We start from the raw sequence: 27,145 nt of genomic DNA, 5'->3' as shown, positions 1-27,145 counted from the left end.
ACACACGCTCCCCAGATCCTCTTTTATACAATATTTATTATATAAGATTTATTATAGGATAATTCTGCCATTCTGTACTGTAATGTCAGTGCGTCATGCAAAAAAATAGGGATTAATTCAAACTAGTCTCACATAGCCAGACCTATATAGTCTGTAGTTTCAAACATATTTTTTATTCAAACTATCATAACAATGTACTTTGGATGACTTTACCTGTTGACACGAAGACAGAGAATTCCAGAGCTCTGCAAACATATCCTCATCGCTTGATAATATCACGATATTACTGTTTTGACTGCATTTTTGATCAAATAATGCCGATATCTATATTTAAATGTTTTTTGGCCTAAAACAGTTATATTGACTGGATTAAGTCTCTTTTAATGTCTCGGCTATAAATGGCAGAACTGAATTCATAGCACAAAACTTTTTCTGATGTAAAGCCAGCAGACTGAGCTGACATTAGCATACAGCTGCGGGAGTCTGTATGAGAGGAACTCCTATTTCTTTGTCATTAGGGATGAACAGACCCTCTTGTGGCAGCTGCCTAGCTGTGACCCCCGGAGGTCAGAGGTCACAGGCTGCTTTCCCACACTGGAGTCTGTTTTATATAACTTTGTTAACTATTTTTAATAAATGAAAACACACACGCACAATGTTACTCTTTAAATATCTCTATTTATTTATCTTAAAATAGTTTCATTTTATTCTACATAAACGTTTAAAGGAAGAAAGACTTGCGGAAGCAAAAAAATATTAACACTCTTTTGCTATTAATTGAAAATACTGACGAAATGAAATGAACCAAAACAGAGTAGCACAATTAAATAAAGGGAAAGTGTTTTTCAAACGCAGTGGAAATCTACTGAACAACCCATACGTGGCTTACATCAAGTTCAGCCACATCGGACCGTCCCTCTGTTCTCAGGATTATTGCTGTTTTAGGACGCTTAAATCTCTATTACACTACAAAATATTCCGGCAGGAAACACAAGACAAAACGCAGGAGAGGATGATGACGTCATAATGGAGGCTTTAGAACTCCTTTAGAACTGAAATCTGAAACGTAACATTTAAAAGTGCTTAACTAAAGAGCCGGATATGCTGGTGTGTGTGTGTGTGTGTGTGGGAGAGAACATTTCACAATGGCAAAGGAATATGCCAAATGTCATATTTTACTCATCTACATGTGGTTCCAAACCCGTATGAATCATCCATGGAAGACATTTGTAGAATCTCAATGTTGTTTTCCTTACAATGAAAGTTATTGGGGGACAGATGCTGTTGAGCTCTAAAACACCAAGTTTTCTGAAGCCATTAGTTCTTCGTCTCATAACCGAAATGAAACGAAATACACTACGTACGATGTTTTTTGCTCCATAAGGCTGAGCCTGCATTAGTTTGATTAAAAATACAGGAAAACAGTAATATTATCAAATATTACTACAATTTAAAATAACCGTTTTCTATTTGAACATGTTAAAATGTAATTTATTTATTACTCAAGTCTTCAGTGTCATACGATCCTTCAGAAATCCTTCTAATATGCTGATCAAGAAACATTTCTTATCATTATCAATTTTGAGAAAAGTTGTGCTGCTTCATATTTTACAAATAACATATAAATGCCCGTAATGTCACTTCTTATCAATTTAACATGTCCTTGCTGAGAAAAAATTGTACTGACCCAAAACTTTTGAATGGTATTGTAAATAGGCCTGTTCTTCATATAAAGCTATAGTACGTCTTCAAAAGATTTGAAATATATAGTGCACAGGATGCATAAACTAGTTTAAAGGCGCTTTTTTGAGTCCCTTTTGGACATGGACAGCATCCGTCCCCACTGACTTGGTAAAGAGCAGAGGAACATTCTGCTAATCATATTTTGTGTCCCAGAGAAGTCAGTCAAACGGGTGTAGAACGCCATGAGAGTTAGTAACTGATCCTTTTTAATTCAGAGTAAACTATCCCTTTAAAGCATCAGCTCCACATCTATCTCTTTCATCCTGGAGGGTGTAGGAACATCTCTGTGCTTTTTGCTATCACAGGAAGAGAAGATATAACACAATCTGGGTATCGCAGTGTCCACAGTCACTGGTGACAGATGTGCCCACTTTTAACTCTGAAAGCTTCCTCTCCTTCACAAAAACAGCCTGAACATGAGACAACAGCTGGGATCCAGCAACTGCCTTCACTTTTGAAGTCAGAGAAAACAATGTCAGAGAGTTTGAAAAGGAATTTGCTTGGAGGGATGCATCTTAAAGGAACAGTTCAATCACAAATTAAATGTCATTTGCAGAATGTTCACGCAGCTCTTCCAAAGTAAATGGTGTAGATTTTGCTTGTAAATTTCAAACAATTGCAAGCAACACATTGAATTGAAAACGAACGTGACATTTTGTCGTAATTTTTGGTAATACTATTCAAGGTGACGTATAGTTACATGTTACTACATGTACTTACTATAGTAATAACAGTAAATATGCATAATTACAACTAACCCTAACTGTAACTATAGTAAATACAAGTAGTTTATTAATATTACTCAGTGCTTAAGTAAAATGTAACTACGTCACTTTAAAATAAAGGGTTACACTAATTTAAGGTGTCCGTGTTACAGTGTAATTGTACATTTAAGTACTGAGTAATAATCATTAACTACATGTACTGTAAATAGCTACAGTTATGGTTTAATTTAGGTTAATTACTTGTAATTATGCATGATTTACTGTTGTTACTATAGTAACTACATATAACGTGTGTAACAGACACTGTAAAATAAAGCGTTACCAAATAAAATGTAACCATATTTTCATGTAAAACCTACTCAAATTACCGTTTAATTTACACCTTTGAAAAATTATTTTTCACAGTGTAGCACACAAGTCATATGCATATATTTTAATAGTGCTTCATGGCTTCAGAGAACTAGGTTTATGTTGGTTTTCGACAGCGCCCATCTCCATTCACTTTCACTGTATGAAAAAAGAGCTGCATAAACATTGTACCAAGCATCTTTTTCACGTTTTTACAGAACAAAACTAATTTTAAACGACATGAGTGCAAGTGATGATCATTTTTAGGTGAAATATACTTTTTAAATTCTGGAACTACATTTTCCCTTTCTCGAGAAGCACTTATTCACAAGCAGCTGTCATGATTGACAGAGGTAAAGGTCCAATCAAACTCTTAGAGGGGCGGGTCACAGTTTAAGGCGGGGCTAAAGGCTGATTTATACTTCTGCGTCGGACCTACGCCGGAGCCTCTACGCCGTAGCCTACGCTTTGGTTTTAATTTATACTCCTGCGTCGTTTTCTGCGTTGACGCACGCAGAGGGAGCATGTGAAACCCGAGGAAGCGGTTTGAGCAGACCAATCACAGCGCTTGCATCCGCGTAGAATTGACGCGTTGTTACATTTTTGGAGAGGTGCACGTCAGGGTACGCCGAAGGGTACACGCGCTACGCACAGCCTACGGCGTAGCTACGGCGTAAGTTCGACGCAGAAGTATAAATTGGGCTTAAGAGAGCCAAAATGGCCACCAGCATGGCTTCAAAACCTGCCTCTGAAATATCAATACACAAGCTGTAAGAAGCAGAATAATTCACATTCAGGTAGCGAGTGCTCCTCACACACAGTGGTCTGACAAGTAACAATCGTGAGGAAGAGAAACAAAAGGAAACATTTGATGTTATACAGACTGAATATATTGCCAAGACTCAAACTTAAATCAACAGCACACCCATAAATGTATGTTTGTCGTCATTAACTCACCCTAATGTTATTCTAAACCTACATAACTTTCTTTGGAGGAACACAAAAGTAGATGTTTTGAAGGATGTTCACACTGCTCTTTTACAAAGCATAAAGACTTTCATTCTCCAATAAAGCACCATAAAAGTGGTGCATATGACTTGTGTGCTGCATATGGACCACTTTTAAGCAGCTCTGTTGTCAGATTTGCTTCATTTTATGGAAACGATCAGCATTAACATTCTTCAAATCACCTTTTGTGTTACAAGGCAGAAATAAAAGTCATATGGTTTTAAAAAAGACATGAGGGTGGATACATGACTGGTTTCATTTATAGGGCGAACTATCCCTTTAATATGCAGTTTTGGAGATGCATATTCATATTGCTCTTCGAACAAATGATTAATATACGTAACATCAAGTAAAACACAGAAAATATCAATAAATAGTTTCAGTGGTGTCTGGGATATTGTGATGCAACCATAGAAACATGTATATAAAACTAAGTTGTGGTTAAATTGCTTAAAAAGTCTATATGCAAATTAGACCCCATTTAGAAAACAAAACCTAGTTTTTTTTTTCTCATCACAAACTGATTGTATTCACAAGTGTAAAGAATACCAGTCAAAAGTTTGGAATCATTAAGATTTTTTAAATGTTTTTGAAAGAAGTCTCTTCTGCTCAGCAAGGCTGCGTTTATTTGATCAAAAATACAGTGAAAACTGTAATTTTTGTGAAATATTATTACAATTTAAAACAATTGGTTTCTATTTGAATATATTGCAAAAATTTAATTTATATATGTGATCAAAGCTGCATTTTTACATCATTACTCCAATCTTCAAATCATGCAGATATGCTAATTTAGTATTTCCACCAAAATATTACATAGCAAAAACTGTTTTGATAATGAAACAACATTGATAATGCAAAATGTTTCTTGCAGCAAATCATCATATTAGAATGATTTCTGAAGGATCATGTGACACTGAAGTCTGGAGTAATGATGCTGAAAATTCAGCTTTGATCACAGGATTAAATAAATTACATTTGACTACATATTCACATAGAAAACAGTTGTTTTAAATTGTAATATTCCACAATATTACTGTATACTATATTTTTGATCAAATAACTTCAGCCTTGGTGAGTAGAAGAGACTGAAAAGAGTAGAAAAATCATAATGATTCCAAACTTTTATCCAGTAGAGTGTTTGAATAAGTTCCATTGGCATAATAAAAGCAAGGGCCTGCTTCTATGACAACTGAAAAACTGTTATGCTCAGGATACACACACACACACACTCGCACGGACGCAAACGTATTTTGAACGCAGTGTCGAGTGAGGAAAACGCACTACAAGGCTTTTCCCCACACAGCAGCATCAAATGTTTGACAGTGAACACACACAATCTCACGCACGCAGAGCAGTGGGGCATTTGCTCCGGTGAGAGTAAGACCAGCAGGTTTGTGGTTATGTCTCGACTAACAGCTCTTCAGCAGCTAACAGGAAGTTACATCACAATAACAGTAGCTGGGGTGGTTCAAGCAAGCGACTCCTGAGGCCATCAGCAGGATCATGTAAGTGTAGGTGTTTTTTCAGTAGGGCAAAGTGACTCAAAAGACGACGTTGAAATTTGAGGATCTGAGAAAGCAAGGCATCCCTGATTTGCCATGATGAAATGACTGAGGTTTGATGAGGAATTCAATTTGTTGGCTGAATCCCACAGAAACACTTTCAGGTGTTATTTCACCTCAAAATCTAAAGAAAAAACAAACAAGAAATGATATTTTCCCTAAAGAAAAAGAAGCCTATTTTTAGAACCATTGACATTTTTATAATTTTGCAACACTTTTACCCCAAAATTACCCTAAAATCCATGTTTTACTTTAGAGTTTATTGTAACTCCCAGTATTTTCAATAAAGATTCTTGTATTACAGTAAACGTAATTGAAAGCTTTGTTAAACAAATCAACAAAGACAGTGCAACAATTCAAATATTTGTTTAAATTACAGTATTTTTCAAAATTACAATAGCACAATTCAAAAATCTTAATACTTCTAAAAAAGTCTGTTTTAAGCTAAATAATCTTAAAACAAAGAATTCTAATATTCTATCATTCTATATTCTTGATTTTGAAGTGAAATACAACCAGTTTTTGTGAGATTCACCCTTTTACATTCAGTATATTATTTTCTTTAAGGAAGTCCCATATTTTATTTTTAAGATTGTAATAAGTATTTCAGGCCAATAGCTTTCATACCTGACTCTATCGAGGGGAGGCCTTGGTACAGTATGCACTCGCTAACCATTACCAGCCCGGTGTCATTTACTGACATTACAATCCCAGTATAAAATAATTAATCAGGCATATCAAAGTGTATCAGAAGAAAGCATTGAACAGTAAGATTGAAGAGTTTTTCATTTAATGAAAACATTATTCTGTGTTGGTAGATTCAACAGTCAAAGTTCATTTTGGTTTGAGTCACTCAGCCCACCAGTCACATGTATATGAGTGTGTGTATCTAAGCATGTATGTGTATGCGTGTGTGTGATCACAGCAGGTATCTATGCCGGTCTTCGTCCAGCGTGAGGTCCACCACCTCAGGGGGAGGAACCCAGCCTGACTGCGCAGAGACTGACGTCCACGCCGGCGGAGCTCTTTGCTTCCAGGAAGAAAGTGACTGGATCACTCCACCGTGAGGAAACCTTGAGACAACGCTGAAATAACATTACAAAAACATTAAAATGGTCACAAAAATATCATATTTCAAAGCAACAAAAATTAAGTGACTTTAGAAATATGTTGAAATAAAATATTCTAATCAGGGCTTGACATGAACACCCGCCAACCCTCCAAATGCGGGTGGATTTCATCAGTGGCGTGTAACGCAGTCACTACTACTAGCCACTTTGGTGCGTTAAATTTTATATATGATGTATCTGAAATAATAAAGTAAGTCCAATATTGATTTTCTCACTCATTTGCTCCGGATGAAAATTGCTGATGTTACAGGGCTTGAATTTCAGCGGGGATTGTGCTTTTTGCGCTTAATTTTACTAGTTTCCGCATATTTTGTGCTCACACCCATAGTGCGACACTTAAGGTTGTCTCTCAATACTAAATTTAGTTTTTTTTGTTTTGCTGCTTATTGCACTTATTGCACTATGCCGTCATAAAAAATATAAAACGTCAAAATGCCGTTCTTGGCAAGTATTCCCATAAACACAGTCAGTTATGTTTTAAGTGAACATAAACAGTTGAGAAAGAAAAAGCATGTGTAACAATACAATGGATCCGTGCGTCAGGTCTTATGCCGAGTTCACACCGAACGCGAATTGAGCGTCAAATTCGCTTCTATCGCGTCTAGTTCGCGTCGAACATTGAATCCACTCAAAAAGCGAGCGTTTGGAGCAAAATATATGCACGTTCGAGGCGAAATTCAATTCTTGTGGGAGGGGCAAGTGCTTGGCGGTTGTCTGTATTTGCTCTGGAGAGCTGAACAGCGGCGTAGGGATCATTGTCGCCGTACTTGGGTCCACCAGACCCTCCGGAGGCGTACCCAGTTTGGCGAGTTTCACCACTTGCTCCAGGAGTTGCGCCTGGATGACAGCCGCTTTCAGCGGTACTTCCAACCTGTCCCGTGCACAGTTTGATGACCTGTTGTCCCGTATCGGAGTGAGGATCACCCTCCAGGACACCAACTACAGGCGGTCTATCCCAGCTGCGGAGCGCCTGTCGTAAATGTATATGAAATGTATAGTAAATGTATATGAAATTTGAAATAGAGTATATTAAATATATGCTAATATACGATATGCTATCAATGTTTCTCAAACTGTAGTACGTAAACCACTGTTGGTGCTCTTTCTAGTGATACTCGGGGGGTCTTTGTATTTTAAGTCCTGATTTAGTTTCACTTAGACCTGATTTTGTTCTGGTATAATCGTGGTTGAACCCTGAGTCCTGGTTTAGACCAACTTTAGTCCTGGTTTAGACCCTGTTGTCATAATCAATTGTCCTTCAATATAGTGGTACTATTGCAGTTAACTGCTATAACCTAAAAAATATAATATTCTCTTGGCAGACGTGATACTGGCATGTCTCTATCTGTAAGCAATATGTATTGCTTGATTATTGGTCCACTAGTAATTTTAATACACCATACCCTTTTGTTTTGGATATTCAAAAGTTTGTAAAATTGCTAGCAAAAAAACAAATATGGTACATTTAAGTAAAACAGACTGATTATTGTATATAGTTGAATATGTAACTACAAGTGTACTTAATATTTATAACAATGTTATCTAGGTTTCTTGCCACTGGGGACTCATTCAGGACCATAGCCTCAAGCTACAGGGTTGGTGTCTCCATGGTGTGCCAGATCGTCCCCCAGGTAGTGACTGCTATCTGGGACTGCCTTGTGGAGGACTACACGGCTGTGCCCACCACCGATGACTGGGGGTCCATTGCAGAGGGATTCAAAAGCGGTGGAACTTCCCCCTCTGCTGTGGAGCAGGTGGATGGGAAGCACGTGGCGATCAAGGCACCCCCCAACTCAGGATCCCAGTTCCACAATTCTAAGGGAACCTTCTACATCGTTCTTATTGCAGTTGTGGATGCGAAGTATCGCTTCCCGGGGTACGGCAGGACCAGCGATGATGGGATTCTGGCTTACGCCGCCTTTGGACAGGCTCTTCGGGCTGGCACACTTCATCTGCCTCCTGACCAGCCTCTACCTGGTGCTGACGAAAGAGGACCCCAGCCCCATGTCTTTGTGGCTGATGAGGCGTTCCCGCTGCGGAGGAACCTCATGCAGCCCTTCTCTGGACGCACCCTTTCTCCAGAGAGGCGTGTTTTCAATTACTGTCTCTCCAGAGCCCGGCTGGTGGTGGAACGCCTTTGGCATCCTCTCCTCACAGTGGAGGATGTACCGCCGCCTCCTCGAGGTCCACCCTGAAGTTGCGGAGAACTGTGGGAAGGCGACGTGTGTTCTCCACAACTTTCTGAGGTGTTCGGAGGGGAGAGAGGACCTGCTGTGAGGGGTGTGGGACATGCTGGAGAGGAGCCACTGCCAGGTCTGGGTCATGTTGCAGCAAACAACTCAGAGAGGCACTCCGGGTGAGGGATGTCTTCATGGCACACTTCTTGGCGGAGGGAGCAGTAACATGGCAGCCGAGTGAGTAACGTTTGAAGTCCTCCTCATGACTTCCCCACAACGGCTCTTTTAAGAGCCACCCACAAACCTATAAAGAGCATGACTATCCTTCTTTGATGTTCTGAATAATTCTATAGGTCTGTGCCATTTCTTTGTTCAGGTTATTACTGTAAAATAATCTGTAATTTATTTTTGTTTTGATGATAAATGGAGCCAGCCTCCAAAAGTAAGTAAACTGTTCTGTGTGTATTTTTCTCACACAACACTGTACAGACACAAACTTTGTTCTTATACACTAAAGTATGTTGGCTGTCTTTACATTAGAATAATAATGTTATAATCTAGATTTAGATATGGAATAAATAGCATTCAGTACAAAATAAATATGTCTCATATATTGAAATCAAGTTATGTGATAAAATATTTACTTGGTTGTGCATTAGAACCACACCAGGCATTTAGTCATATTACAAAATAATTTATTGAGGCCAAACATGTAAAATAACATTATGAACTGAAAAATGTACTATATGTACAAACTATTTACATACAGAGACAGGAATAAAAAGGACCTCGCTTGGAAGGTGGAAGAGCCGCAGGGAACAACATGTAGGAGGAGAGGAACGAGGGCATTCTGCGTTTCCTGGAGAGCCTGCTGCCTCTGTTTTTTTGTTTTTTGTAAAGCCTACTGTGGGGTGGGGTCCAACTGCTCCAAATTTAGCACCATGGTGCTGTTATCCATTGCCAATTTGTAAATTTGAAATTTTATGCTTTCTTTTGTATGAGGCGGCATGCTCTGCAGAAAAGGCAGAAGGCTGAGGAGGAAGTGCTCATCAGAGGACTTTGGTGGTGGGGCTGGAGGTCGTGCCGGAGGTCGCCCGAGGAGCTCCATCAGCGCTTTCTCCACCTCCGACGGACCATCCTGGAACCACTCACGGGGCCGCCGGGGGGCTCTCCTCCTCTGTTGGCCAGTGAAATACAAAATACAACACACAGTGCACTGAGAAGGCAGAAAGATGATACTTTATTTTCATGTTCACAGTAAAGGTTTAAAAATTTAATTGAAATAAAAAATTGTCTAGATATTGGGAGAATAATATCTGTGCCTGTGTGAGTGACATAGACAGCAGGGTCGATAACGTGACTCAAAAGTGTTATGTGTATTTACAACTTACCAGGTTGCCCAGTCTCCTCACTGACATTCTTCCAAGCGAGATCCTTTTTATTTTCCGGTCTCTGTAGAAATATGAACTTGTGTCATATAGCTCCGCATGACTGCTCACTGCCAATATCAGTTGTTCTTCCATGTTGAATAAGCGATTCCAGAAGGGTCTGCCCCCATTTATCGCATCAATTCACCACGTGACAGCCGCAAGCAGGCTCCTGATTGGTTAACGCGGCGCGAACAGACCCCAAAGTTCAGATTTTTCAACTCTGGTGTCAGACGCGAATTTGCTTCAAACGCGTGAATGCACAAAAAGCACCAAATAAAATTACTCGCGCGTATCGCTGCAAACGCTCAATTCACCTCTTTCGCACAAATGATAATGTGATGGAATGAACGGCAAAATCCCGTTCTTGGCAAATATTCATGTAAACCAAGTCAGTTATGTTGTAAGTGAACAAACAGTTGAGAAAGAAAAAGCATGTGTAACAGTACAATGGATCCGTGCGTCAGGTCTTAAAGTGACAGAAAGTATATTACTGCAGCCAAATTATGAGATGATATACTAAATGGCAGTTTTCCTTATGGTAACAACAATGTCAAAATTGTGGCCAGTGAAAATGCTGTGTGGCTAATAACTTTGGAAAACCACAAGCCACAGTGGCTGGTGAGCAAAAAAGTTTATGTCAAGCCCTGGTCCTAATCCAAAACAATCCAGTTACACTTTACAATGAGGCTTAATTTGTAAACATTAATTAGTGCATTAGGTATCACGAACTTACCATCAATTTTTGCACCATTTATGAAACTGGGTTAATGTTTATTTATAAAACTATGGATCATTTTTAAGTCATGTTCCTTCCAAATACACAGCAAATTTATACAACTTGAAATGTTAAAAGAATTTTGTATTGTATGTTATGTTATATGAAGAAATGAACATGAATCTAGATTATTAAGTTACTGAGAAAGTAAATAATCAGTGTTCAAGACGATCTCCCTCCCTACCATAGCTTTAGTATTAAAGTTAAAAGTTTGTTCTTAGATTGGTTGTTTTAGTAAGAATTTGTATTAGTTTATGTGCGTGTTTAATTGTGATTGTACATGTGTACAATGTGGACATTTATTGCAATTTTGTATTTAAAATATACAATACAGTTTGTTCTTTACATCAAGGACCACAATGGAAACAATGTATTTCCCTAATTTTTGTCTAATAAAATCAAATTAAAACCCAGATTCACAATAGTAAGCTTAGAAAAATGATTTATAATTTATAATTTTTGAAATGTCAGTTTGAGATTATTAATCTTTATATGGTTACGTCACATCCGTAAACCGAAAGAAGACCCGGATGCTAAACTGTATGGCGTATGCTGATGCAGTAGTTGCTTGTCATCTAGATGGCTGCTTTTAATATAGAAAGGCAATCGTTGATCTGGGGAATCACCTGATGTCAAAACCAAGAAACCTCAAACTTTTTGACAGGGGACAATCCTACAAGAAATGTTGTTGAAAATGCTGTTTAAAAGTAGTTAAAAGTACACTGTGTAACTTTTGGCCCTCTAGTGTTTAAAAAAAAACTGCATGCATTTTGCAGAAGAATATTGTTTTTGGTTGTGCTTCGGCACTGTGTGACTGTGGATGAATATGACCCTTCAAAATAGATGATGCTTTACAATGAAATCTGTTAAGAGAGCTACATTTGGCAATTTATCAATTCAATAAAATACCTTACTGACCTGTTGAGTAATAAAACCACCATCTCTTTCACAATCTCAAATTGTGTCTTTTTTTTTTTGTAACAAGCGATTCCCCATAGGTTGGAGATTTAGCGTCTTAATGTCTTTCTCACTCGTTGTGACAACTAACCTCTGCTTAAACATTTACTAATTACAACTAACACCCACACCAGACACACGTGAAGTAGCCGGAGGAACCAATTTACAGTAATGCAAATTTTTATTTAGGGGTAAAATATGATATCCATAATCTTGCCTACATAGTAAGCATAAGAACATTACTATTAAATGACTACTGAATGAATTGGATGAGGATCGACTCACTTGGCATTCTCTTGAACTCCAACGATCTCCACTTCACTGTCTGTGGACGCCAAACTCACCTGAGATGGCTGGGCTTCTACGGCACCTAGAAACACAACAGACCTCATTCAGCAAATTCTACCAAAAAAACCTTTTGTTTCAACATTCACTGCCATCCTTAATTAAATATAAGTGAATCTGATGCAACACACAAATGCCCTTCAACAGAAATCAGACGCCTGACATACTATCTAGATTTCAAAGGGATACACTTCATTTGATAATCTAACACAAAATATCCTGTAGTTAAGGTCAACACTTAATCTCACCAAAAAATGAGGCACGTCATCGAGGAAATGGCTGCATCACAATTCTCATAATAAAAGTACTTAAAGGCAACGTTTAAATGACAAAACATGATTGGTTTTAGAGCCTGACTGGGAACTTCCAATACCGTTCAAAAGTTTGGGTATGATTTAAAAAAAAGAAAAAGAAAAGATATTAATACTTTAATTTAGCAAGAATGCATTAAATGGATCAAAAGTTAGAGTACAGACATTTAAAGTGTTTTAAAAAGGTTCGGTTTCAAATAAATGTTGTTTCCATAAAAATGTGAAGCAGCACAACAGTTTTCAATATTTATAAATGTTTCTTGAGCAGCAAATCAGCATATTAGAATGATTTCTGAAGGTTCATGGGACACTGAAAATTCCGCTGATGTCACAGAATGCTTTTGAAATGTATACAGTACTGGTCAAAAGTTTGGAGACATTACTATTTTTAATGTTTTTGCTATCAAGCTTGCATTTATTAGATCAAAAATACAGAAAAATAAGCAACATTGTGAATTATTACAATTTAAAATAATGTTTTTGTATTTTAATATACTTTAAGATATTATTTAATCCTGCGATCAAAGCAGAATTTTCAGCATCATTACTCCAGTCTTCAGTGTCACATGATCTTTCAGAAATCATTCTAATATACTGATTTGATACTCAGTAACTATCAATGTTAGAAACTGTTGTGCTGCTTAAAATTTTTCAGCTTAATTTATTCTGAAATAAATTATATTTTAGAGTATATTCAAATAGAAAACCATTATTTTAAATTGAAAACAATATTTAATTGCAGTTTTTACTGTATTTATGATCAAATAACTGCAGCCTCCGTGAGCAGAAGAGACTTAGAGGGTAGTGTAATAAGTTATTTTGTCAAAAAAAAATAGATTATTTGTCTGTTGAATACTTCTAATTCACGGGGGGGGGGGGGGGGGGGGGAAACCACATTCCTAAAAATAAAACTACTGTAGTTACTTCCCATTTCTGCAGTGCAAGGGATCGTGGTTGGGTCTAAAAACAGTATCGATGCACACTAAAATACTTTAAACACTATGAATCTAATATTGGCATGCGAATTGAGACACAGCCAATATGTACGAACGTACAGTCAGACTGCCGAGTAGCGGTGGAAACGAACCTGAGAGCGATTGCAACTGTTGTTCCTGCTCGGAGTGAGTGTCTGAAATATCATAGTGGCCAACCACTGCAGGACCCACTGCAACACAATCACACACACTGTTCAGAAGATTCACAGCTATATTTTTATGTTCATAATTCAGCTTTGAATTTTATTAGTCTAAATGGTTCCTGTTGAAAATCTTCTTCCAAACGCAGGTCATAATAAATTGGTGAGACACTGAATGTTTTGCAAAATGTGTTTTGGCTTTATGTTTAAACTGCATTTGTAGCATGCTGTTGATGAACACAGATAATTATATTTCCTCACTATTAATTTTAGTGAGCAAACAGGTGTAAAAAGCAGAAAGATTAATCTCACTTTTTAAAGTAAACATAAAACTGCTCACAATGCTTTTTATTCCGTAATGCAACATATTTTCAGAGAGAAAGTATATATTTGGCAATGAAAATGTATGATTGAAGGACTTGTGAAGATTACAAAAATACCTTTTTTATTCAAGTAAATAGGGTAATTTTTCTGTTTTAAAAAGACTTTTGTTTAAAGTATGTATATTTAAAGTATTTTTTGGGCTGCATTTAATTAATATGATAATATATTTTTGCACTTTTAAAAGACTAAAGGACCATCCACACAAAGGACAATAACTACAATGATAAATTATATCAAGTTACAGTTCTAAAGATTTTTCTAAATATAAAAGAACAGCAGTTCACACAACTATAACGGCAGAGATGAACGATATCGTTTGCATAGATTTCAGAAGATTTTTCTCCAGCTAATGAACGATAAAAACAATGACAGCCAATCAGAATCCATCCAGCTTTAAAGAGCTTGAGCATTTAAAGTGACAGACTACAAAACTGCAGCGCGTGCTTAGAATAAACAGAACGATGCCGTCTGCTGGCGTGGACGCGAATAATATAGTTTTCTTTATAGTTATCGTTTTTGGTGTGAACGGGCCTTCACACAAATTCTTTAGTCAACTTTTTTTTTTGTAAAATTATATTCTGTGATAATTGATAGCACGCCCCAAAGGCAGTACATGGACATTAATTCTAAAATAACTGGATAATAAGGTAAGGTAAAACAGATGGAATGCTGGTAAAATACTTGTATATTTATTTCCCAGCTAATGACAGAGCAGATTATTACACGTCAATGTGTTACATAGACATGAAAACACAAACGAACGTCGCCTGGCACACTTTTACGTTTGGTGAGGCAGTAGTTATGACATTATTAATAATGCAATGATAAAGAAAAAAATATTTGTAACAAATAAAGACATCTATCTCTGGTTACTAATTTCTTAGTTTCTAGCAATTATGTGGAGGAAATTCTGTCCTCCATCTAAAACATTGACACTAAACTTAGGCAGCTGGTTATTACCCATAAAGACATAAAAACGTAAACAATCTCCTTCAGATACTCTATAAAGTAAAGCAGTACAGCAAACAGCTTTCAAGTCCTCCTGTGAGTCAGTAACTACAGTAAACATTGACTGTGTGTTTGTATTAGTGTGTAGGAAGCACATGTTGGGCGAATCACACAAAAAAAAAGTCAAGAACATGTCCAGCTCATATTTGAACCCAGAAAAACTGAAATTATATTTTTCAGTCAAATTAAACCTATTTATATGCATATTAAGAATTTTGGCATTGTAACATTAATTTAATGACAATTAAGTACATTTTGAGGAAAGAAAATATCAGTCAGTGTAACAAAATTGTTATATTAATAATTTAATTTTAAGTTAAGTATTTATATATCAGTATTTGTTGTGACGCAAACAAAAATTATTGTATTATAGGATATTACAGTAATGAAAATATAATAAGCAACAATGAAACTAATGCATCTGGTTGTTCTACTTTCAGTAATGAGAATCAGAGGAAATGTGCATAATTGTCATGAAAATAATTTAGAAATGCATCAAATCTTAATGCTTCTATATATAGGCTACACTGTTTTATGCAAATTTGGGGTAAAATAGGACTCTGACATGATTTTGTGAAAATCTACCATAAATAGATACATATAAGTGATCAATATCCCTTGCTTTAGACATTATGTCGAGTAGTAGAATCACCCCTGTTTATTGCATGTGACTTTCTCCATAGTGTTTGTCCTAGGTTAGTATTCACCACAAAAACCAAGGTATAGGCTGTCATTACATTACAGCTCTCCGTTGTCAGCTTACGTCATGCATTTTCCGCTTTGGAGGAAGCGATTAAATAAGAACCGAAAACAATCCACAATGCAAACAACAGTTCTTTGGTAGACATGCCAGCCCAGGTGTTTCAGATGAAGACAAAAATACATATGGCAGTTGTGGCAAAACTTTAGAAGTCTCTATGGGAACAAACGTCTTTCGGTCACAATATGGCCAAGAAAAAAAGGATTCTTTAAAATGATTAATCTCCAGGTGAATGGGAGAATCTGGCTCTCCCAAAGACATGAGATCACAAAGGCACTGACTGTGGAGGGCAGCCCTGAGATGCGAATATAAAACAGAAAAGTTAATAGCAGAAGGTCAGGTGAAGTTAAAGAAACAGTTTACCAAAAAAAGGAATACAATTCTTTCATTATTTACTTACCCTCGTGTCGTTCCAAACCCATAAGACAATTACTTCCATTGAACACAAAAGTGGAAACTTTATTACATTGACAAAAGTCAATGCAGACTAAGCATGTCAACCTCCAAGAAGGACAAAAACACTGTTCACCTTCATTAAATGGAAAAGAATCATGATATTCCTCAAATTCACATTTTGTGTTCCATGCAAGAAAGCCAAATAGGTTTGGAATAACATGAGAATTAGTAAATGTTGATTTTTTGGGTGAACTGATGCTTTAATAGAGAAGGAGAGATGTAGAAGACAGAATGAAGATGAAGAAAAATGAGTAGAGGGTTAATGAGAGATGAAGAGAAAGTTTGTGCATTGTCCCAAGCCTCCACTTCAGCGGTCAAATAGAGTTGGGACAGTTGTTTTGCGTCTTTAAACATTAGGTTCAGATGGCTCCACGTTTCCATTGAGACCGGCAGTCTGAGAAGGAGGAGGAACCGTGATGGCGCTGAGTCGGGCCATTTGATAGGCCGCCAGCGTTTCCTGCGACTCTGATGATGGCAGAAATGAGCTAACGTGGCTCCGCCCTTCCGGATTTTCACTAGATGAAAGGTCATCGTCCGAGTGCATGCGGGTCAGTCTGTCCATCCACACGCGAAAGCGCTCCTCGGTCTGTCTCTGCATAGCGGCGAATCGCGTAAGAGCTTCCTCCAAGACTCCGCCCAGGCTTCCACTGGCCATGCCCATGCCAAGTTGGCCCCGCCCACGCGCTGAAGCTCCAGAAGCGTCGGCTCGGCGATGGCCAGCTTAAAGACAGACGGCAGTGCCGAGAGAGAGACGTCAGACACACAGGAATGCAGAAAGTGGCGGCGTTATTGCGTGCACACCGGCGAGCATGCTGGGAATAAGACATGCAGCTCTCACAGTGCATTCTGAGTACAGTTCACCAATGGTCACATAACTAAAAACGGCTTAAAGAGTACAAAGTGAGATAGAAACCAGCATTTTAACCCACCCTCAGGAATTGATGCGTGAAAAAAACAAGTGTAACCAATAGGGACGTACAAAATCAACTTCTGCTGTCATTATGCTGATTTAGAGTCATACATCACAGAGTAAATGAGTTTCTTAATGATATACAGATGTTAAATGCTGTCCTGAGAGATCTTTGATATTCATACGAATAGGATAAATAATATATTACACAAAATTAATCTCATACCTCACGGGTTATATCATAATAAACCTATTTATTTATAAAAATGTTTAACATGACTAAACCTAACCGTGTAAATTTTACCTAAGTTTCTTGTTGTATTTGTATGTGTACACTGGAAGCTTCAGTACTAAGAAAAATTCCTTGTATGAGCAAACACACTCTGTAAAAAAGTCCCCTTGTGGTGAAAATCAAGCTTTTAATGTTGTTTATGTCTATCTACGTGGTGTTTTTTATGCTTTAAGACAAACCATGTACAAATTCATAAGTGAACGCCATTGCTGAGTATTTTCTCCTCAAAACTGCAGTGAAAAGTCTGCAGTCTCAAAAACATGGTTTGAAATCGCTGGTGTTTCTGACGTCACAAATTACCTTGTAACCAATCAGGTCAATGTGTGATCGTCAACGAGTGGATCTCTGAGCTGGCGTGAGTGAGTGGAGGCGGGGCTCATGTGCATATTTATCGAACAGCGTATACTAAATGAGGCAAGGGTGTAGAGTAGGCTTGCTATGATAGTCTGTGTTGACAGTGTAACCGGTGTTCAGAAGCAACACCTGTGATATCACTTGCCCACCGCGGCAACGCTCCCCACCGTCAATATGATTTTTTTTTTACATTATATAAAATCATTTAGTTCAGTTAGAGAACAGACACTACAATTAAAAACTGAATGCGTCTGCTTAATAAATCGTGAGATGAACGAGAGTCGCAGCAAAGATCAGCAGCAGGATTCAGATTTCATTAATCAAAAGAGTGAGGAGCTGACTGACAAGATGATGGCGGAATATTTGGTGTCAAAGCGAAATGTAAAATCGCCTATTTAAGCTAAATTAGTCATTGCACTGTTTTGTTGTGTTTTTCATTAAGAATAATAGGCTAATGAGCTCACCATTCAAGCAATCCGCCTCAGAATTGGCTCTAATTAGCGAAATTATATATAGATAGCGATATTCTTAATGAAAAACACAACAACAAAACAGTGCTGCTCTTCGCCATTATGAATGCCCGTGTGGACGAGCGCATTTACTTTCGACTTCAAATTAGTGATTTAAAAGCCCCTGCCGGTGATACCGGTGTTGTCACACATCGATTAACCGGATGGAAAATATCGTCACATCCCAAGTGTAGAGTTAAATTCAAGCTATTTTAAGGCATGAAGGAAAAAAAAATTAAATGTAATTTTCGTGATCAAAGATGAGTTTTAAGGGATAAAATGATTGACTACAAGGGGACTTTAAGGTCGTGAATACGTACTACGAACGTACAGCTCAGATATGTAAATTGGGGGGGCGTTGAAACATTGCATCTGCAAACCATTGTAGATTTTAACTAAAACTTTAACAAAATTGTGTTTGTCAATTGAAATAAAATATTGTATATAAATATATTATAGTTAAATGACATGTTGCCTTTTGAAGCAAACTAATTGAAGCAAAGTAAATTTAAGTAATAAAATTACTAAAAAAGCAAAGAATAGAATGACAAAAGCACATAGCAAAATTAAAACAAATAATGAAAGCAGAAAATATAAAAATAAGTGCTAATAATATATTAGTGTATAAATAATACTAAAACTGCTGCAAATGCACCTGCTTTTATTATTTCTTTGCTAAAATAGAAAAAGAAACTGGTCAACACTGGAAGCTAACAAACAGGCCTTCAAAATGCATAAAAGTATACTACTAAAATAATAAAATCAGAGAGCTATAGTAATAATATAATCAAAGTTAAGTTAGGGTCAACAAACATTCAGTTATACTGAGATTCAACTACTGCCTTGCCAACAGTGTGCCCCCCAGAAAGAAAGGCATACGCCCCCTGGTGGCCCCATGAGCAACTGCTCCTGACTGTAGTGATTTTGACAAAATAAATATCCTAATTAACACTGTCCAGAAAACTAAGGGTTAATGAAAGGAAAAAAGACATTTCACACATGAGCCAGATATAGGACACAAAAACAACAGATATTGAGACGATGAAAAGACAAAAGACACAAAGAAAATCTTGAGATTCTAAAATGCAAACTTTCATCCAATACCTGGTATAATTTCCCTCCAATTAATCTGCATTTGTTCAAATGGTGGAATGTCATGCATCAGCACTGTTGATCATAAATATGCTTGAATTATAATCTCATTGCAAACATGACATTGAACAGTTTCTATTTTAGTGAATATCTGGTGCTTGGACATTTGTCCACAGCAATGGTAAAAAGGAGTATCAGACTATCAAACTAACAAAAAGGTGACAAATAAGCTGCTGTGTATTCACCTTGGATTTTCAAGACTAGTAGCCAGATTTAGTGGGTCATTCTGGTTGGTCACTAATGACAGGGGTCAGCGTAAGGTCACAACGCTGTTGAATTATGATACGGGAAAAATGTTCCTCACCTGGCGCTTTGCATATGAGGTCATTCAACATGCATGCACAGAAAACACACCCTGAACGGTGTAGAAGATCCTTCATGTGTGTGTTATTGAGTCTTTTGCAGAGTGTGTGGTCACATTTAACCATTCTGTCATTCAGTCAACATGCACCAAACAATGCATGAAAGAAACGAAATGTCAAAATGGCTTCACTGCAGGTTTTCGTTTCAGGACTAGAGCTGGGAATCTTCAGACACCTCACGATTCACTTTCCATTCAAAGTCACAATCTGATTCCAAAACCAATCTGATTCTCGATGCATCTCAATTTTCAGCACAGTTGCAAATCTTTAATGAGTTTACAGAACTCACTGCAAAATTCTGTGTAAAGATTTTGCATAAAAACATACTAAAATACATATCCTCTCATCCACAAACAGAAGTAAAAATAAGTCACTTTTTTTTTTTTACCCTAATCAGTACAAATGAGGTCTATCGATATCTAGCACCATATTGTTTTTGTTTTAACTTTAAATGAAATGGTCAGATAAGTAATAATTTCTTTTTTTATCATCATTATTAATAATAGTACACAATGATACAATTTTTTTAAATACAAATAAATACTAAGCCATTAATTCTAGTGGTTTTGTAGTTATTATTAATAACAATATGATATTTACTAACAATAAATTAATAATCTCATTCACAAACAAAGCGTGTGTGTATATGTGTGCATATATATGATTAAGTGAGCTGACCAGACAAGTAATGTTTTGTTACATTTATTATTAATTATTAGGGATGCACCGAAATCCGGGTATCGGCAAAAAAATGTATCGGACAAAAATCTGTATCGGCCGATAAAAGCAATTACTTTCAATATCGTCCAATTGTTTTAGAACAGCCGATGATTAGGGGGCGATTAAATGCATGTATCATGTCTCATGTAATCGCTTTAATCAGTGTTTCAACCGTGGAAATAAGTCAATAAAACAGCTTGTGAACAGTATGTCACTTAATGTTGCATTTACCACAGGAAAGTTATCTAGTGTTCACAGGTCATTAGTTAGCTATAAAAAAACACTAGAAATTAGCTTATTTACTGTTAATTATATATGTTTGCTTGAATAAATTTGTCATGAAGACAAGTGCCCATGAAAACTACCTTATGTGCAACTGAGATGTACACAAACATTTCGGTTTTTATTTGAGTAATTATTATATCTGAAAAACCTAATTATTAAATTTAATTAATTCAATCTCTAATTTAATAGTAATGTACCATATGAGATGGTTCTCTGTATATATACAGCATTAGTTGGGAGAGATTTCTTTTCCTTAAAGGGACATTTTTGATATGTTTATTATTAAGGAAAAGTTGTTTTTGGTTCATTTTTGTGAGCTATTTCCTTCTTCCGGTTTAAAGCAAAGTTGACCTAATGTCACGAAAAGTGAGGTATATGCGTTAATGGAGTGAGTGTAATTGGCTGCCATGGCTGGAGAGTATGCTTTTACGTCATCAGTTTCTCCATATTATTCATGAGAAAAAACTCTTAATCCAATCACAGCGCTGTATTACGCATTAGATCTGCTTACAGCGGAGAACTCAAATGTGACGACTGGTTCGGCGCTGCTCCTTCACCTCTGCTCAGATTTGCGTTCGGATACGCTGATTTATACTTCTGCGTCGGACCTACGCCGGTGCCTCTTTGCTATACACTACGCGTTGGTTTTCATTTATACTTCTGCGTCGTCCACGTTGACGTGCAATAACACATGCAGCGGGAGCATGTGAAACCCGAGGGAGGGGTTCTAGCAGACCAATCACAGCGCTTGCGTCTGCGTAGAATTGACTTGTTACATTTTTGAAAAGGTGCACGTCAAGGTACGCCGAAGGGTATGCATGCTACACACAGCCTACATAGGTACGGCGTGAGTTCGACGCTGAAGTATAATTTGGGCTTTACAGTAGCTCAAAAGTATTGTTTGCATTAGGCTATCTCCGCGATGATGTCCACAAAAACACAGAAAATTTGACTAACAATATTTAAGCGGTTTCTGTGTGGAGCGCTGCAACGAAAAATTCCAAAATGAATGGCCACAAAATTAGCGATGCCTTTATTCTTTTTCCCCCAACTCTGTTGTGTGTTTTTTCTCCGCTCATATTTTAATATTAATTTGCCTGAATAATTAGTGTTGCAAGTTTGTTTTATTGGTTGTCTCCCCTCTTCCCACCCTCTACACTCCCATTTTGCCACAGCCTTACACGCCAATTTTTTAAGTCTTTTTCAAAGCTGAGGTGTGAACGACCAGTGATAAAATGGGGGTTTCGTGACATTTTATAGTCCCTCTGTGGTGAAAATCAAGTTTTTAATGTTGTTTATATCTATGTGGTGTTTTTAATATGCTAGTATTAAAGTATATATACTAAGTATTGAGTATTGTTTCCTTAAAACTGCGGTGAACCAAAGACGGTCTCTAAAAAGCGTTTTTAAAATTACTGGCGTTTCTGACGTCACAAGTAACCAATCAGGTCAATGTGTGATTGTCATCGACTGGATCTCTGAGTGAGTGGAGACGAGGCTAATTTACATATTCATAGAACCGCGTATACTAAATGAGGCAAAGACGTAGTTACATTCAAGCTATTTTAAGGCATAAAGATTTTTTTTCCAAGGATAAAACATTTAAATATGTCATTTTGGTGATAAAAGATTAGTTTTAAGGGATCAAATTATTGACTACAGGGGGACTTTAAGAAAATCAAACTATCGGTAGACATCATACTGTATAATCAACTATCATACCGGCAGAGAAATTTAGTATCGGTGCATCTCTAATTATTATTAATAAATCTATTACTGCAAATTAAAGATTATTTAATTTTATTGTATCAAATAGTAAAATTAAAATAAAATTGTTTCACTGGTTGTCAAACACTTAATCATAAATCTTATTGGTTGTTAAATAATAAATAAATGTATTAAATATTTGTGGATTAACGAATCGTGATGCATCAGTGAATCGATTTGTTCAGGACAGGCTGTTACCATGTAGCACACAACAGCTAGTCTGCTCTGATCTTCTAGACCAGTGGTTCTCAAACTTTTTTGTTGCACCCCCCCTTAAACCTTTAAAAAAATCTGAAACCGGAAAATATTTTTTAGATAAAAAAAAAACGTGCAATGAAAAACACCTGCAATAGTTTCATTTTGTAATGTCATTATTTCATATAACAGTAAGAGAGAATAATACAGAACTTAACTTTTAATTTAAATAAACAAAAACATTTGAATATTTCAGTCATGCTTTGGATGAACAATATATAAAAGCGCAAATACGTATATGACTGCTTTTGACAGCGCCTCAGTCATGAGCTCAGCTTCTTGTTGGTTTTTTCACCAGAACATGCACAGCAGGGGAGAGGCACGCTCACAATAGAGCTTGAGTTTCGGTCCGCAGAAGAGGTGCTTTTCTACGGCGAGCAACTTCTATGTGCTTGTTCCAACGGTGACTAGTCAACGGTCTGAAAAAAGAACGATTTAGTGTAATTGAATTTCGATGCCGCTTTATTAAGGCAGAGCGCTGACCACTATTCACGCACTTGAACGTCGCTGCAACGGCTGTTTTTTTCTGCTGATCTCCAACGCCCCCCCGCAGTATCCTTGCGCCCCATACTTTGAGAACCACTGATCTAGACAAAATGCTGTGTGTGTTTGTGCAGTTACCTGGTGTGTGAGAGTTGATTGTCTCTCCCTCGTTGTCGGACGAGGCCGTGAGGGGCGAGGATGATGAAGAGTGGGCTGTGATGTCGCTGTCGCTGGTGCTGCTGTCCTGGAGCACGTCGGGTTTGCGTCTCGCCGCCGCCTCCCGCTTCTGCCGGAGCTGTCGCATGCGTAGCTTCTGCCGCTGGCTGCGCGGGCCTCTGACGCGCACACGTCCGTTCGCCTGCTTCTCCTGGCAACGGTTCTTCTTAGCCGCCATTGCGAGGGTGGACGTGTCGCTCTCAGAATCCGAGCGCCGTGACTTTCTTCCGGCTGTCTGGGCGGGCGTGGCCTTTTCCTCCGCCGACGAAAGCGTGTCAGAGTCTCCGAGGTGACCGGAAGAGGAGGGCGACCGCAGACAGACGGAGGAATCGCTGTCTTCCCGCGGGCAGGACTGGTCCGCTGTCGGGGGCGGATCAGTTTCCTGTGGCTGCCCGGGGGCGGAGTCTCTATGAAGCTCCTTTAATAAGCAGGGCATGGAGAGCAGGCCAGGGGTTGGCTGTTTGTCAGGACCCTGTGAGCTGATTGGCTCTTCACAAGCTGGAGAGCTGGTGGGTGTGGTCTCTGGTCTCAGGGGCATCTGCTCCTCTGTGGCCCCGCCCTCTGTGGAGCATTGAGGGAGCTCGTTGGCCTTCTGGGCATCAGTCATCTCTGGAGGGCGGGGCCAGGGGTGGAGTCTCTGAAGTGGCAGTTGCTAGTCGATAAACAGGGGCGGCTGACCTGAAAAACAGCAAGTATGTCAAAATAACAGCCGACTTCCTCCTAATTCTTTGGCAAAACAGCAATGGTTGTCCTATTTTATAGATATTGTTCGTTTGGCACGATCCACTGCCTTAATAAAACAAAGATTAAAACTATTATGCACTGGAACCAAACTCTTGACAGCTTGATTTCTAGAAAAACACAAAGTATTGGTCAAAAAACAAACAACAAATATCTGATTACACGGTTAGTTTAGTTTCTCACGATCAACACTGAACTGACTTGAGCTGAATAATGACTAGCCTATTGTTTTCTGAAGTGCTTATAGCTGAAATTGAATTTCTTTCAAAATTGATGTATTATGCAGCAATATTAACACTTATATTCCTAAATAAACGTGACTCGACTATTTAAGAACCACTGAGGTATAGGTGTTTCACTGAGGTACAGGTGTTTAAGCAGGCAGAACGCTGAACTATCACGCACCAGTGAAGCTTTATCAACCTTTCTACATGTCCTCTGACTCCAATGCACAATGGTGCATTTCACAACAGCGTAGCCTTAAAGGGATAGTTCACCCAAAAATGAAAATTCTGTCAGTATTTACTCACCCTCATGTTGTTCCAAGCCCGTAAGACCTTTGTTCATCTTCGGAACACGAATTAAGATATTTTTGATAAAATCTGAGAGCTGGATCATTCCTCCATACTAGTCCATAGGCTTGTTGAGGGATTGAACTTGCCGGTCTCGAAAAGTTATTAAAGACATCGTTAAAATAGTCCAAGTGACTAGAGTGGCTCAGTCTTAAGTTTATCAAACGACGAGAACACTCTTTGTGCGAAAAACAAACAAAAATAACGACTATTTCAACTATTCATTTCCTTCTTTCTGGGCCTCGAGTCAGTTCACTAGTTTAACAGCGTACGCTTCTGTTGTTGTACGTCACACGCATCACCCACATGACCAGCGTCGGCCAATACTGAGCCCACGTGTGACGTAGCTCTACGCTATTACATTAAGTTAACTGACTAGAGGCCCACAGAGAAGCAAATGAATAGTTGAAATAAAGTTATTTATGTTTGTTTTTGCGCACAAAAAGTATTCTCGTCGCTTGATAAACTTAATATTGAGCCACTGTAGTCACTTGGACTATTTCAACGATGTCTTTAATAACTTTTCGAGGCCGGCAAGTTTCAATCCCTCAAGAAGCCTATGGACTAGTATGGAGGAGTGATCCAGCTCTCAGATTTCATCAAAAATATCTTAATTCGTGTTCCGAAGAAGGTCTTACGGGGTTGGAACAACATGAGGGTGAGTAAATACTGACAGAATTTTCATTTTTGGGTGAACTATCCCTTTAAACCGGTTTCAAAACTTCAAGTCCATGAGAATTTGTTTTGCTGCGATCTAATGTTTAGAGAGGCCTGTCAGACAGTATGCAGGCTTGCACACAGGGTTTGTCATTTTAAAAATCATTTTCGGGGACGGACCTCACAAAGAGCACTTTACTTGCAATACATTTTTCAGATCCATCCAAAACTAAACATTTTCTTGTGGTGAATATTCATGACTTTTAAATCAAGCAGGAAAATAAAACAAAGAAATATATAAGTAACTTTGTTAAAGTTTTAACAGGAAATCCCCCATCTCCATAAATTATTCAAGTTTTACTTGCCTAATAATAATTTCCCCATATAGTGTGCACATTTGGTTGTGCCATAAAAAAACAACAACAATATTTTCCTTAGGTAACATTATTGAATGTAGTAGCATTTGCAATGTTGGACATTTTCTTACTGGCAACCAAACATGATGTTATTCCAAGCAGGTGTTTTACATGCACTGACTGCCACAGGTCGTATCTCTGCATCGGACGTGAATTACAACAAGCAAAATGATATTAGATATATTACCAATGTCAATTATTAAAAGGAAAAATTAAAATAACAGAACGTTTCTTACACCGTCTGAAGGAGATCCCAGATTTATTACGACAGCATTTATTACAGCAGCAACAAATGTGGTGTTTTGGCGAACGCTGTGGTTACCATGGTAATTTTTATGAGTTTCCATAACATTACTTGTTGTTCGCGGAGCCAACTTAAAACACTAACCGCGCGTGCAACACGATTCACGCGCTTCTATCAGACAGACATCAATACATCATGTACGAATATCGCGCGCTCTGATCCTATCGGAGTGAGTGCATGCACGCAATGACGCATGTAACAGCCCGTAGATTTACAAGGGCTTATTTGCAAGTAAACCAAAATAAATGCTTCTTTTAAAAATTTCACAGAATCAGTTAATAAAACAGAGTGTACATGCAAGTCAATTCAACTGAATGCATCAATGCAACTGTGAAATAAACGGACGCAATACCGCACTTGAATAATCATAGAACGAGGACTAAGAAGTAAAACCCATACAAATGCATATATAGGCTAAAGTTAGACACTGCAGCACAAACACTTATCCTGCGACATGTTCATGCAACACATTCGGTCTGGAAGTTGCTCAAACGCTGCACGTTAACCGGTACATTTGCACGTTGAGCGAAAAGAGCACGCATGCAGATATGCATCAATAAACGCATGGAGTAATTCAAGTGAGAGCAGGTTTGGGTCAAAACTGCAGTAACGTTACATGCTCAAAATGGAAGGGCGCAGAGCTGAGAGCGCGGCAATAACCGACGACAGCAGCTTACCTGCTTCAAATCTGTCCTCATGTGTGTGTTCTCTGTAACATCTCAAGCTCCTACTACCATATTCATGGGGAAAATATGGAGTCAATTGATATGCAATAGAATAACTGCAGTGTTCTCGACTTTTCGACCGCTTTAGCACAGTTTGCTAATTTAAAATGTCCCCACTAGCCGTCGCTGGAACAAATGTGTAGGCGTCATTTCCGCTGCGATGACGTC

At 38.0% G+C, this 27,145-nt stretch overlaps 1 protein-coding gene across 8 annotated transcripts; it reads right to left on the bottom strand.

The window, feature by feature from the left end:
• Positions 1-658: 658 nt before the first annotated feature.
• Positions 659-27,135, bottom strand: ark2n (arkadia (rnf111) N-terminal like PKA signaling regulator 2n). 8 transcript variants are annotated; one of them, XM_077194355.1, is made up of 6 exons: positions 26,930-27,133; positions 23,485-24,240; positions 19,427-19,489; positions 13,602-13,679; positions 12,144-12,228; positions 659-6,474 (listed from the first exon to the last, which is right to left on the bottom strand). In XM_077194355.1, exons 2-6 carry the CDS (start codon positions 24,167-24,169, stop codon positions 6,309-6,311), a joined length of 1,077 nt encoding a protein of 358 aa, XP_077050470.1. In that variant the 5' UTR covers positions 24,170-24,240; positions 26,930-27,133; the 3' UTR covers positions 659-6,308. The 8 variants fall into 8 exon arrangements, with proteins under 8 accessions (XP_077050470.1, XP_077050473.1, XP_077050472.1 ...); XM_077194359.1 differs by lacking the exon at positions 659-6,474 and adding an exon at positions 10,153-10,295; XM_077194358.1 differs by lacking the exon at positions 13,602-13,679 and having other exon boundaries at positions 26,930-27,132.
• Positions 27,136-27,145: the final 10 nt, after the last annotated feature.

The sequence above is a fragment of the Siphateles boraxobius genome, unplaced genomic scaffold (genome assembly GCF_051911475.1).
Source record: "Siphateles boraxobius isolate OS27281-9 unplaced genomic scaffold, OSU_SipBor_1 11, whole genome shotgun sequence".
NCBI classification, from domain to species: Eukaryota; Metazoa; Chordata; class Actinopteri; order Cypriniformes; family Leuciscidae; genus Siphateles; species Siphateles boraxobius.
This window is presented reverse-complemented; position numbering and strand designations above follow the sequence as displayed.

Coding starts and splice junctions, on each gene's coding strand:
- ark2n (XM_077194352.1), bottom strand. CDS start 24,169: ATGACTGATGCCCAGAAGGCCAACGAGCTCCCTCAATGCTCCACAGAG. Junction 19,490..23,484: donor AATCAACTCTCACACACCAG/GTAACTGCACAA, acceptor TATGATCAACAG/TGCTGATGCATGACATTCCA. Junction 16,978..19,426: donor TTGGAGGGAAATTATACCAG/GTATTGGATGAA, acceptor TCTGTCTTTAAG/CTGGCCATCGCCGAGCCGAC.